The sequence below is a fragment of the Cupressus sempervirens genome, chromosome 8 (assembly GCF_028749045.1).
Source record: "Cupressus sempervirens isolate cs-2001-9-10 chromosome 8, ASM2874904v1, whole genome shotgun sequence".
NCBI classification, from domain to species: domain Eukaryota; kingdom Viridiplantae; phylum Streptophyta; class Pinopsida; order Cupressales; family Cupressaceae; genus Cupressus; species Cupressus sempervirens.
Window position 1 is genome coordinate 639,684,481 of NC_143125.1, and position 12,756 is coordinate 639,697,236.

The 12,756-nt window shown below is 32.1% G+C and overlaps 1 protein-coding gene across 3 annotated transcripts in view; it reads left to right on the forward strand.

The window, feature by feature from the left end:
* LOC149544060 (poly [ADP-ribose] polymerase 1-like) overlaps window positions 1-11,146 on the forward strand; it is a 56,235-nt gene extending 45,089 nt beyond the window's left edge. For all 3 annotated transcript variants that reach the window (XM_089798663.1, XM_089798662.1, XM_089798661.1), the window contains exons 5-7: window positions 7,819-8,020; window positions 8,124-8,245; window positions 10,353-11,146. In XM_089798663.1, coding sequence (XP_089654789.1) covers window positions 7,819-8,020; window positions 8,124-8,245; window positions 10,353-10,715 — 687 coding nt within the window. In that variant the 3' untranslated portion in view covers window positions 10,716-11,146. The remainder of the gene's footprint in view (window positions 1-7,818; window positions 8,021-8,123; window positions 8,246-10,352) is intronic.
* The last annotated feature ends 1,610 nt before the right edge of the window (window positions 11,147-12,756 follow it).

Consider the following 12,756-nt stretch of genomic DNA (forward strand, 5'->3'; position numbering starts at 1 on the left):
AGTGGCCACTTTTTTTTTCTTTTCTAAAATTAACTAAGTCTGAACTTCAAAGAGATATTTGAGGGTCATGTACTCAAAGTTAAGAGTTATGAAAAGAATAAGAATTGTATTACTTTGAATCGAGTTTCTAAACTAATTAAAAAAAAAAAAAGTGGAGAAGATTAAGAGGGTCAAACCTCGTGAACGAAATTTCTTTCGTGATTTTTTTGGAAAAAACATAAGTTGCTTTTGTGCGCTTCAAAATATATGGTTAGATTTTGTATTTTGTAAAACCCTTTGATAGGATAATAGTCAAGAGTGAGAGCTAGAAGTAGTGAATTTATTTTTATAATTTTTGATTGAGTATTTTTTTTATGAATTTTTGAAGTGACCCCATCCTGAAAATCTGGTACTTGTTTGTGCATGCATTGGGCATAACTTGCATCAAAATAATCGAAAATGCAATTTTTTTAGAAATATACATAATCTAGTGTAGAACAGTATTATGTAATTTGTTTTGAATTTGGCCGGGTATATAAAAAAATATTAAAAAAATGGTAGACATATGTCTGTGAGGACTGTGAAGACATTGGTTAAGAAAATTAAAGTTTACTATGCTAATCTTGTTCAAAAATAGAAAAAATTCTTTGGTTGAGAAGACGTGTGAGATTATGGTGGTAATTTTAGAGATGCCCACTTGATCATTTGTAAACCTAATGATGACAAAGTTGGGAAATCATATTGGAAGATAAAAAAGTGTAAAGAGGCAAATGGGCTTGCAAGCCTTAGGGTCATTTTCCAGCTCTCTTACCAAGCCACATGCAAAGTAACCTTGTTAGGTTTTGCAAAACAAAAGTGCATTTTAAAATTCTCCATAACTTGCTTGGGTTTTGAAAAGAAAAAAATACATTTCCAAATTCTTCATAACCTGCATGAGTTATGAGACAAAAACACATTCTTCTAAATTCAGCATACACTAAGAATATGTATAGATTTACATATACAATTTGTTTCTATGTTTGTATGTATAAATATCTATAGTTCTAGATAAATATATTTATATAGATGTGTATATAATATATATGTTTGTATATGTGCATGGCTCTTCTTGTTTTATCTCTCTCATCTTCCTTAACTTATCAACATCTCTGTCTATTCTGAGCCCTAATTATCCTCCTTGAGCTCTATCTCATCTCTCCCACTCCGTCTTCTCTCCCACTTTCCTAGTTGTTTCCTACTTCTACATAACCCATGTGGGTTATGTAGAACTAAATCCATAAGTTTTAGTGCTACAAAAATCGCACGGGTTAAATGAGAAAATGGAATTTAGCAACAAAGTTTTCAAAAATTCTTCAAGAGATTTTTTTTTCTTTGTTTGAGGCTCGATTTCGCCAGGGCAAAAACATTTTGAAATTCAAATAACTCGCACAGGTTATGCAAAATTTTAGGTTTTTTTTTTGTGTCCACTTAATGACCAGAAAGTTGGTGCACTTGCCCACAAAATAAGGAGTTCTTTTCTTTTGATCAACAATCAGATGATGAATGTTTAAATTTGGTGAAAATAAGAAATGTCAATTGCATCTGTTATATCCATACCTTCTACACCACATTTTTATTGTTGCCATTGTTTACCCATGGTGATGACATCAGTTCATGATCAAGTGGATTTTAAACCATTGAAAGAGGGGAGGCAGCTAATAGTGAGGGATTCTCTAAGTGCAATTCAGATTCTCATTTTCACACTGGTAAATTCCTGCAACAACCTGTAGGAGTCTTAATTGCAATAAGATATAGCATTTGCAACTTTCCTCATGACACCTTGAGAGAATACACAGAGATTCTTTTTTCCATTTATCATGAATGATATCTATTTCAGTTTGCAGTGTGCTAAAATTGCTCTTATAGAGTTAAGGATATAGGCCATCGAAAGGCAATCTCCTAAGTAGTTTGTGCAGTATTCGAATGTTCTTCCTCTTTGCAGGTTTCAAGAGATTACGTTTACTCCACAAGATTATGTTTCGAATAGATGGTATTACAAAGCTTGGGACCTAGGAGTTTACATGATAGGTAGATTGCATAAATTGCTTCATAGAATAATGGAGTCTGAAAAAACTGATGAGTTTATTGGCATTTGTATGAAGCGAGAATTATGTGTTGAAGCATTCAATAGGCTTCATTGGGATCTTGGTATTGTCACGAAGAACGAAGTTTGCTTGTGGGCAAGAAATTCTAATAAGGGAGAGGGTAATGTCCCCATTGGATTTATAAAGTCCATCAGCACGAACAATGGCTCTGGCCCAAGTTATAGCAAACATTGGGCACTGCACTCAAAGAAAATCACTGCCAATAGAGAATAGTAAATCCATCAAAGATTAATTAGTTAGTACTTCTGTCCTAGGATAGAGTAAAACAGAGCTAATTTCTGGGCATAATGCTGCAATCTAAGACAAGTGGACAAGCAATATCCTTCTAATCACTGATAAAGATAGTACTCTAGATCTATCCCCAGACAATAGATTATCCTCTATATTATCATAATCCAAGGAGCATAATTCTGATCTGCATTAATTAATTAACTAATGACAAATTAATTATAAGAAAGATGCATGAATTGGTCAATGGTTGCAAAAGCTTGTGAAATTTGGGACATAACTTCTCAAATCAAATCTCATTGCAGAATATATAAGGATGATCACAAGTTCCCTGCAGGACATTGAAATTTCTTTATAATTTGATTTTTTGCATTCAGCGCTCAAGAGGGTGTTTAACATTGATGTGGGAAGGGGATGTAACCCGTCCTGCAGGGAGAAGTGCACATAAGTAGAAGGCAGTATTTCAGACACAATGCCATAGAGTATAGCAGAGACACAAAGATAGATCAGGAACAGTTACACGATTGAGGCCTAGCCTCTCTTAGATATGGAACTTTGTTACTGCCATCCCCAAAATGCGGCATCCAGAGTGCTATCCTTACTTGGAATGGTATGGTGCATCGGTGAGGATGTCTATGTGTGATTGTGCAAGCTCCATTGGAATGAGTTATCCTTCTAAAATATCAAGAAAATAAATCATAGAGATGTCAAGTTGAATGGTTTTATCAAGGCTATTTGGAACGGTGATAGATCATAGCATGTGATCAATCAAGTTAATCCTTAGGAAAACATGGAAATGGTAACAAGGCTTGTGAGAGTGAAACATTAGTCAGCATGTCATATGGATGAAGGTTAGAATTCCTTTGAAACAAGTTTGAAGTGATGTAAAACATAGTGCGTATATGTTCTATTCTTTGGACACTTTCAGAGAATTTTAAAATGAAATATACTGTATTTAACTGTTAAATATAAAAGAATAATCAAAGGAAAAACAGGAAGAGGAAGCGGAACATTTGTATCATCAAGCATGAAGGAGAACATCTGCTAGTGGCCAAGTATGACAAAATAGTATTGATGAAAAACACGTAGTCCAAAAAGTGCATAATGGGAATGTCTTGTAGGTCTCCAATAAAGTCACATAGAATCTGTAGACAACAAGAATATAAAGAAACCAAAATTCCATTTAAGAAACAAAAACATAATTGAAAGGTGCAGTACCTCACAATCTAAAGCCCTATCAAAATCCCCTCTTGCCACATTTGAAATCAAGGATTAAGTGATGGGGTTCATTTTGATATTTGTTTAGGCACTTATGGTGACTAAGTTGGATATTGTTTGAATGATCTAATTCATGCCATTTGGTTGTAGAGTCTTTTGTTGCTTGGTCCACCTATAATCTTTGGAAGTTGGAGGTGTTTGAAGCTAATAGGATGATTTTGATTGTGTTTTTTTCTTAAAGTGGAACCTCTCACTCAATAAAAACTAAAATGCTTGATCTTCATATTGAACAAATGCCTCAGCCATAAGATTTTGTTAATGTGCAGTGGAATCTCCCACGTATCTCACAGTACACAGGGCATCTAGAAACAAAATGGTCTGTTGAATCAGGGACACAAAGACATAGCCTACATGCATGTCCCTCTTGTAGGAGGTTTGGATCCATCAATATTCACAATTGATGGGAAAAAAAACCAAACTTTGGAAGAGGGAATCTTATGTGGCAAGGTCACATCCTTTGGAAGTTAGATATGGCTGTCGTGGAGGAGAACATGAAATTTTAGGGGAAACAACTCTGTAATAATGTTTATTGACAACTTTAAAAAAATGGAATCAACTTACATGCTAATCTTCTTTGTTGGGAGGGGAATTGTCAATTTAGTGCATATGAAATAATCCTTCTGTCCAATTTCTACAGCAAGATAGCCACAAGGGCTTTTGGGACTTGGGTGAATCCTATCATGGGTGGAATATATTGATCTTATACTTTCTGTTCCAGGGGATAAATGTTTGGAAGAATCTTGTTTGTTTCCTTGAGTATATGCTCTAGAATAACAAGCTTTAAATATTTGTTTAAAAGTTGCATAGAAGTTTTAACTTTTGAGGAATAATCTAGCTCTTGTGGTCTTAATGAGTCTTCCATAAAATGAGGAGAGGAAAAATTCCATATCACGCTTAAATAATTGAACATGGAACTGTTTCCTTTTTGGAATGTGTTTAATAATTAATGAAATGAAATTTATAAATTTATCTTGGTACAGCTGTGACCCGGTCTCAAATATATACATGGGGGGTGTCAAATGTGTAGAAGGAATTGATCTTAACTTAAATATGTTCAAACTAAAGCTAACAACATTATCTAGGGATGCCAATGCTATTTGTCCTTTTACAATTTTTTTTGTTACTATAGGTATTGATCTGAATTACAAGCCATATACATTTAGTCAAGTAGGTATGAAAAGATACCATCTTAACCAGTTTGCATTTCATTGTCAAATTAATGGTGGATTGTTAAATGTTGTAATCTTTATCCATACAGTATTTTTTCTTGAAGATCATGCCAATTACAAAATGAACTTATGAATTAAGAACATTGGCTTGTTCCTGGAGAATCGTAATTGATCACGATAACATAGCAATGTCAATTTCAAGCACTAATATGACAATTCACATACTGATGATAGGTCAGTGGCTCATACCTCCTGAAAGTTTTTAAGTCAGGGTTCTCTAAATCATCAGTAAGTAAATCAAAGAGCATGGGTAATAGTGGGCTTCTTTATTTTAGATATACAGTATATTCAAACCACCCTCAAATAGATATAGGAAGATGCCTCCTCCAGTCAATTTCCCTTTGATTGCTACTTAAACAATACATGGTTCTGTGCATAAGTACCATAGTCTTTTTCTTTACAAGAACTTGAACATTCTGATTACAAAATGAATTAAGCACAGTAGTATATTTTCTAGACTTGATTTTCAAGTATGATATCCAGATAATTTCAATTTTGACCACTAAGATGATGGCAATGTAGATCTGGCTGATGGTGCATGCACTGACACATACCTCACAAAATGTTAAAAGCATGGTCCTCTAAATCATCAATAAATAGACCAAAGAAAACGGGTAACAGTGGGCATCATTAATTTACATCTAATATATTGTGTATGCTATATGTAGTGTAAGTTCCTCTTTAGATCTGGCTGAGGGTGCACTGGCCCGTACTTCACAAAATGTCAAAAGCAAGGTCCTCTAAATCATCAATAAATAGACCAAAGATCATGGGTAACAGTGGGCATCATTAATATACATCTAATGTATTGTGTACGCTATATATAGTGTAAGTTCCTCCTTAGATCTTCCCTAATGCTGCTCCGTATATAGTCATTCAAGGCCGTGAAAGTATGCAAAACCTTTTGTTATAGTAAACCTTTTGTTTGTGAACCTTTGCATCCTTAGTGATAGCTGCAAAAGTAAATATATACTTATATTGGTGGTTTTTTCTAACTCATGCTTAGAATTTTGTTTGCATTGCTTCCGTGTTATGCTTCAAGTCTTTTCTTTTTATCTTCCTTTATGTCTAAACATGCACATATTTTAGCTTTTTTTAGTTCATGTTGAATAATTTACATCCAAGTCAACCCAAAAATTCAAAATCTAGCAAAACGTATATCATTACAATCTTCCAAAAGTTCATTTAAATACACCTATTATATATTTCTTCATATAAAGGCATAGAAATTAATTTGAAAAACACTATGAAAATTTATAAAATTTGCCATTCAAAAAAGAAATCCATAAATTCTGGTGCACAACATTTTGGACCCTCAACCACCTGTTAATGAAAGACATGTTTTCCCTCACGTAAACATTTTCTTCACACCAGAACCATTGAACACAGCCATTGAGGTGGATGATTTAGCTGATGCATCAGTCCCTTTTGCGGGATTCCAGTTATTTAAATTAAATTCCTGAGTAGATTTGTAATTTGTAAAAGTAAAAACTAAAGAGTTAAACTATAATTATATCTAGCCATTAAATATTTTTATAATTCATTTAAAATTATTTAATATATATTTTTATATTTTTCAACATATAGGATAAAAGTATATTACTTATAAATCATTACTGTAATAGGAGTTAATATAACTTTAATTTAAAATCTAAAAATATACCAATATAATTTTAAAGTAATAAACATATACTAAATTGCAATTTAATTTAAGTTTTAATCCAGTTCTATTTAATTTTCAATTAATGTTATATTTAATGTTTATAAAATATTTAAAAAATTTATATTATTAAATAATAATGTAATAAGTACTTTGGTATTGCATCATAAAAAATTGGAGCTTTTAATTCTATAATTTCAAGCGTAGTTGGCGAGTTTCTAACATTGGGTGAGTTTTTCCTCCGGGCTAGTTTTTCTGCCATTAACTTGCAGATTTGAAAACTTGGGCGTAGCCAACAAATCGCCAATTAATCGTTTGCAAAAAACTCCCAAAGAAAACTCATCTGTGCGCAGGCTAGCAATATAGGCCAAAAAAGTTGATTTTATCAACACCAGTTTTCTATTGTGCGATCAGCATTCCTCTTAAGAATGTGATTTTGTACTCACTATGCATTTATATATATCTAAACTCTTCTTTTCTTTTGTGTTCTCTTTAATTAACTCATTAGATGCATCTTCTCATGGAAATTTAAAAAAAAATGTATTTTGAATTAAATTTTAGCTGTTTTTTTAGGTTCCCGAATTTTTAAAAAAAATGGCCGAGCTTTCCCGAATAAAATTTTAGGGAGCTTGGCGAGTTGTTGCCAGTAGTTTTCCAACTATGATTTGAAGCATGAGTTTTTCCTCAAATTTGATCAGCCGACTAACTTTTTCCAGATATTTTCCTTGTTGAACCTGAGTGCCAACTAAACCTAGTGGCATGAGAGCCAACCGCAGTACAGTGGTGAATTGGCATGGCTTCCTTTGGGGAGGTCATTAGTTCAAACCTCGCATTGTCAATTAAAAAAAGAAAAAAAACCTAGTGGCATGTCAAAAAGAGAAATGTGGCAGAAAATTATGTTTGTTTTATTATCTCCAAGGTTTCCTTGCTATTTTTTTTAAATTAATTATTTTTTTGTAAGTAATCATCTAGGTTCTTTTAGCTTCTCCAAACTTGCGTCTTTGTAATCTTGATCCTTTCTTTCTTTTGTTATTTTCTATCTAGATATAATCTTCTCTCTATATGCACAAGCATACTACAACTGAAGCTAGATGGAGTGTAGCAAAATAAACTTCAAAAAGATCTCATTCCCTGTAGTATTACGCATATTTTAGGCTTAGTAATTTTCAGTTTTTTTGGTATTAAATGACATCAGCTGAAATGTAATGCTGCAATTGTCTGCACTTATGAGTTTGCATGAATGATATTTCGTAACTTCATTATATTTTGGCAATGTGATATTTTGATCTCATTGGTGCAGGAACGAATATCAACCACAGCAGACCCAGATAATCCATGGTGTCATGGGACAATGGCCGTTTGGCGTCATGCCAAATGTTTTTTGGAGATTGGTTGGTGGACCAGTCCAATGGAGAACATGTCTGGTTGGGACCAACTAAGTGAGGAGGATAGACAAGCTGTTCAAAGCATGGCGGAACAATATATTCAATGTGTAAAATCAGGTGTGACGATATCTTCAATCCTAATTTCTGGTGTGATCTTTCTGTTTCAAAATCAGTTGATGTTTTACTGAGGACTAATGATCACAATAAACTGGCTTTCTAGATCCAAAGCATAAACTCGAGGAAGATAAGAATACTGGGCCTTCCCCAAAGAAAGCCAAAAATCTGGAAGGCCACATTGAAGCTCCAAAAAAAACTGTTAAAAGTCTTACGAAGCAAGCAAAGGTAATGGGGATATTTTGAGGCGGTTTTCATTTTTACATCAGATAAGAGGCAGGTCAATTTAACTTCCTTGAAGTTGGTTTTATCAATACAGAGCCATTTATGATTTGGAAAAATAATGCACTTTTAGAGTCTTAGTTAATGCCTCTTAGATACAATGCATCTTTGATTGTCACTTTAATTATTAGACCATGTACAGTAAAAAATATGCATATTTCAGCTTTTTCCATTCATGTTTTGCATCTGTTTTGATGTTCATCACCAAAAGACATGACTTACCCTTTTTGATTCTTCTCGAGTCATTTCACCAAAGCATGACAACTGTTCTTGTTGACTCCTTGCACCAATGCACCAACACTACTGTCTCTTGACATTTTGAATCCTATTTCCCTCCAATAGTCATCCTACTTGTGAAACTTAATCCTAATGCATTTTTAGTCTTCACCTGGCCCTAGGCTTGTTTATCATAAAATATCTACTTTTTGGAAAGGATCTTTCATTTACTCTTCGATAAAGTCCTGCTTATTGCATAATGATCTGAAGGCTCTTCAGAAAGGGAGGACTGAAAATGCATTCAATGAGTTCAGATAATTTATGAATTAATGAATTTGCCTGGTGCTTGTATCAACTTGAATCTCTGAGGACGGAAAATCTTCAGCAGATTGACAGGGGTTGGATGAAAAATAAAGTTCTGAGAAGTATTATAATGCACTAATAATTATTATGTGGAAACTATAACTAAAGTTCTGAGAAGTATTATAGTGAACTAATAATTATCATGAAGAGACAAAAGGATTGCAGATTATGAAGAAATTTTCCTAGTTTATTAGGTATAGGACTTGTAATGAACTTCAATGATTTCTGGAATTTGAAAAGAATGAAGGTCCATTCTAATTTACAGAAAGAGATAAATGATATTTGAAACCAAATCCTTATTTTCATACCTGCCATTGCTATTAGATCCAGTTATCAAGGCTAACTTATCAAATAAACACCAAGAAGAATTCTGACAAATCCACAGAGGAGGGCCAAATGCCCATTGCTAGAAATCAGTGCTATGAGAGCTGACATGTTTATCATCTGGAATACATGAATGGAAGAAATCAGCCTGAAATGAAAATGCAGATACTATCTTTACCACGGAAAAACCTAACATTTTACGTACCTGGACAAAACTATCATGCATATGCAGATCCCTTTCTGAACTCAAAATGAACTGAACCTGACCTTAAATGAAAAGTAATTGTAGTTCAATCTATGGTTACAGGTTCACATAGCGATAACATAGATTTTACTTTATAAAGTTTTAGTTACTTGTTTTTCAGTTTCTCTTGTTTGTTTCTGTTTTGCCTATTTTCCTCTGTTTTTTCAGGTGTATCACATTTTCCCAGAAAAATAGGATGTTAATCGTTTTTAAACTTTCAAGGCTTCTCTGTTTATCCGTGTTTAACAACTATATATGCTTCTGGAGCAACAAAGCCTCATCAGTCAAGAATGCTAAGAAAAAGGAACCTACATATTTTTCTCTACAGTGCTCGAAACTTTACCATTCTCCAAGGAAAAGAAGACAATCATCTCTCCATTATGTTTGCTTTTTCTTTGTTTTCGATCTTGCTCTCTTTCCTCTAAGTTATCTGTTTCTGCTCTCTTCATGATGTATCTGTCAGATATGTACTGAATACCGTCAATATATTTTTAGATTCATTACATTGAACTGAGCTGATGATTAAGTATTGCAGTTTAATTCATGGATTTGGTACATTTATATTGTAAATAAGGTAGCAGTTAGCTTTAGAGTAGTTAACTGTTAATCTCTTTGCCCATTTTCAATTAAATTTGATTGTATTAACAATCTCATGAGACATTGCTTCAACATTACAAACAGAAAAATTAGACGAATTTCCTCTTTGAGGAAGGACCCCCACTAAGAGGTTCAAATTCCATGAATTAGTAGGATAAGTTATTATGGGAAACAAATTCACATGACTATGTTGAGTTGCTGAATTCCTTAATTTGTTAAAATACTGATAAAATATTTATGTATCTTTGATTTTGCTGTGCATCACAATCATTTTTCATAATAATGAACCCAAGAATTTTGTTTTGGCAGCATGGAGGCCTGGTCACCAACGCCTTGGAGTTCCTGAAAACTCTGGTTGGAGATCTTTTTGGCAGGATACCATTGCAAATTGATCCAGAAATCACTGAAGAGATGGAAGATGTTCCAGTTGACATAGCAGATACTGTAAAATACCTCAGAAATACGAAGGCTCAACTCGAACACCTACAAGCTTATAATGAAGATCTGAAAATGACAAATGCGCTTGCAAAGGAAAAGCTGGAAAAAGATTTTTCTTCTGTACAGTTATTGGCTATTCATCGAAAAGAACTGGAGACTTTTGCAGACGATCAGCGTCCCCTGATGGAAGCTATTTACAAAGCATGCCAATACAAACAAATGCAGAAGCCTTAGCAGGAATGCACATTAAATGAAGATAAAAAGTCGTATCACAAAACCAAAAGATGACCGTATATTACACCAAACTTGTCAATTATTTTAAGTTTTATTTGCAATTTTAATCTTTTCAGTCCTGAACACTTTCACATGGCAGCTGGAAATGGTAATTTGTGAGATCAGATTTTAAGACAGGTATAATTTATTTAAGAAATTTGAGTTCTATGTAATTATTGGGAAATTAATAGCGACTTTTGTGACCTATTTTTCATTACAAGTGGTTCCCAAGAACTCATCTGAACTCATCTCTCATGTGAACACATGAAGTCTTTGCGCTTGAACTGTTCATTAGGTACTCATTGTACCCAGGAAACTGTCTCTAGAACATCTTTTTGGATCACGAACACCCAGTTTATTAAGATTGCTCAACCATAGAGTTTCTCTTATAATTAGACCTGCTTAATATAATTCTTATTTTATTTTTCGTTATAAACATATAGTAAACATTTTTCTGTCCATAGGACTCTATTTTATTAATATTCTATATTAGAATTATACAAGACATTTGAACTTTTACTTTAAAAATTAAAATATAGCTATCCATTATTTTTTTATCAAATGATGGGAAAAATTAATAGTTGGTTTTATAATTTAATAGATTATTTTTTTAAACTTCGAATTTAAACTATGTGATCTATTATAGAACTAGTAATGGGTTTTTCTTATGGATTTTTTTATCAAACGAGGAAAAATTAATAGTTGGTTTTATAATTTAATAGATTATTTGTTGAACTTTGAATTATAAACTCTGTGATCTATTATAGAACTAGTAATGGACTTTTCTTGTTGGTAAGAGTGTATTTTATTATTCTATATTAGAATTGTATAAGACATTTGAACATTTACTTTAACCATTGAAATATAGCTATCCACAATTTTTTATCAAATGATGGGAAAAATTAATAGTTGGTTTTATAATTTATTAGATTTTTTTTTGGACTTTGAGTTATAAACTATGTGATCTATTATAGAACTAGTAATGTATTTTTTTTTTCTTGGCTCTTTTATGTGATTTTTCTTAAAGATAAAATATAGAGAAGCTGAAAATTTTGTCTAAATGAATTTAAGGGTTAGAAAAAGATATTTTTTCCATAATTTATTTGTTTTTGATTAAAATACAACTTATATTTAACTTTGAATAATCATAGAATAAAATTTAAACATATGAAGATTTTACATGAGCTAATGTGTTCATACACAATGTTGCACATCAAAACATTAAACATCTAATTTTTTTCTCTTCAAATTGTAAAATTTGTCATCTTATCATTTGCCTTAAGTTTGTTAGATTCCTCTCTTTACAGATGTTAGAATGATTTTTTTACCAATTGTACACAAACACTCTATTAATAGGCAATGCTTACTTGACATAGCATTAATGTATTTTTCTTGGCTCTTTTATGTGAATTTTCTATTTTCTTAAAGATAAAATATAAAGAAGCTGGAAATTTTGCCTGAATGAATTTAAGGGTTAGAAAAAGATATATTTTTCATAATTTTTTTGTTTTTGATTAAAATACAACTTATATTTAACTTTGAATAATCATAGAATTTAAACATATGAAGATTTTACATGAACTAATGTGTTCATACACAATGTGGCACATCAAAACTTTAAACATCTAATTTTTTTCTCTTCAAATTGTAAAATTTGTCATCTCATCATTTGCCGTTTAAGTTTGTTAGATTCCTCTCTCTAGAGATGTTGAATGATTTTTTCACAAATTGTACACAAACAATCTGTTAATAGGCATTCTGATAATAAATTAATCTTTGTTGAAATTTATTACATTTACATAATTAATTTTTAATTTTTCACTATAGTGCACAACAAATCTATTGATAGGACTATAATGTATTAATTTAGTATCCAATTATTTTAAAAGAAATTTATGATATATATATATATATATATATATATATAACAATTAGATGGTGAAATATATAAGAAACAATTAGGTAAACAATTAGGTGTAGGTGACAAATAAGGTTACTATTT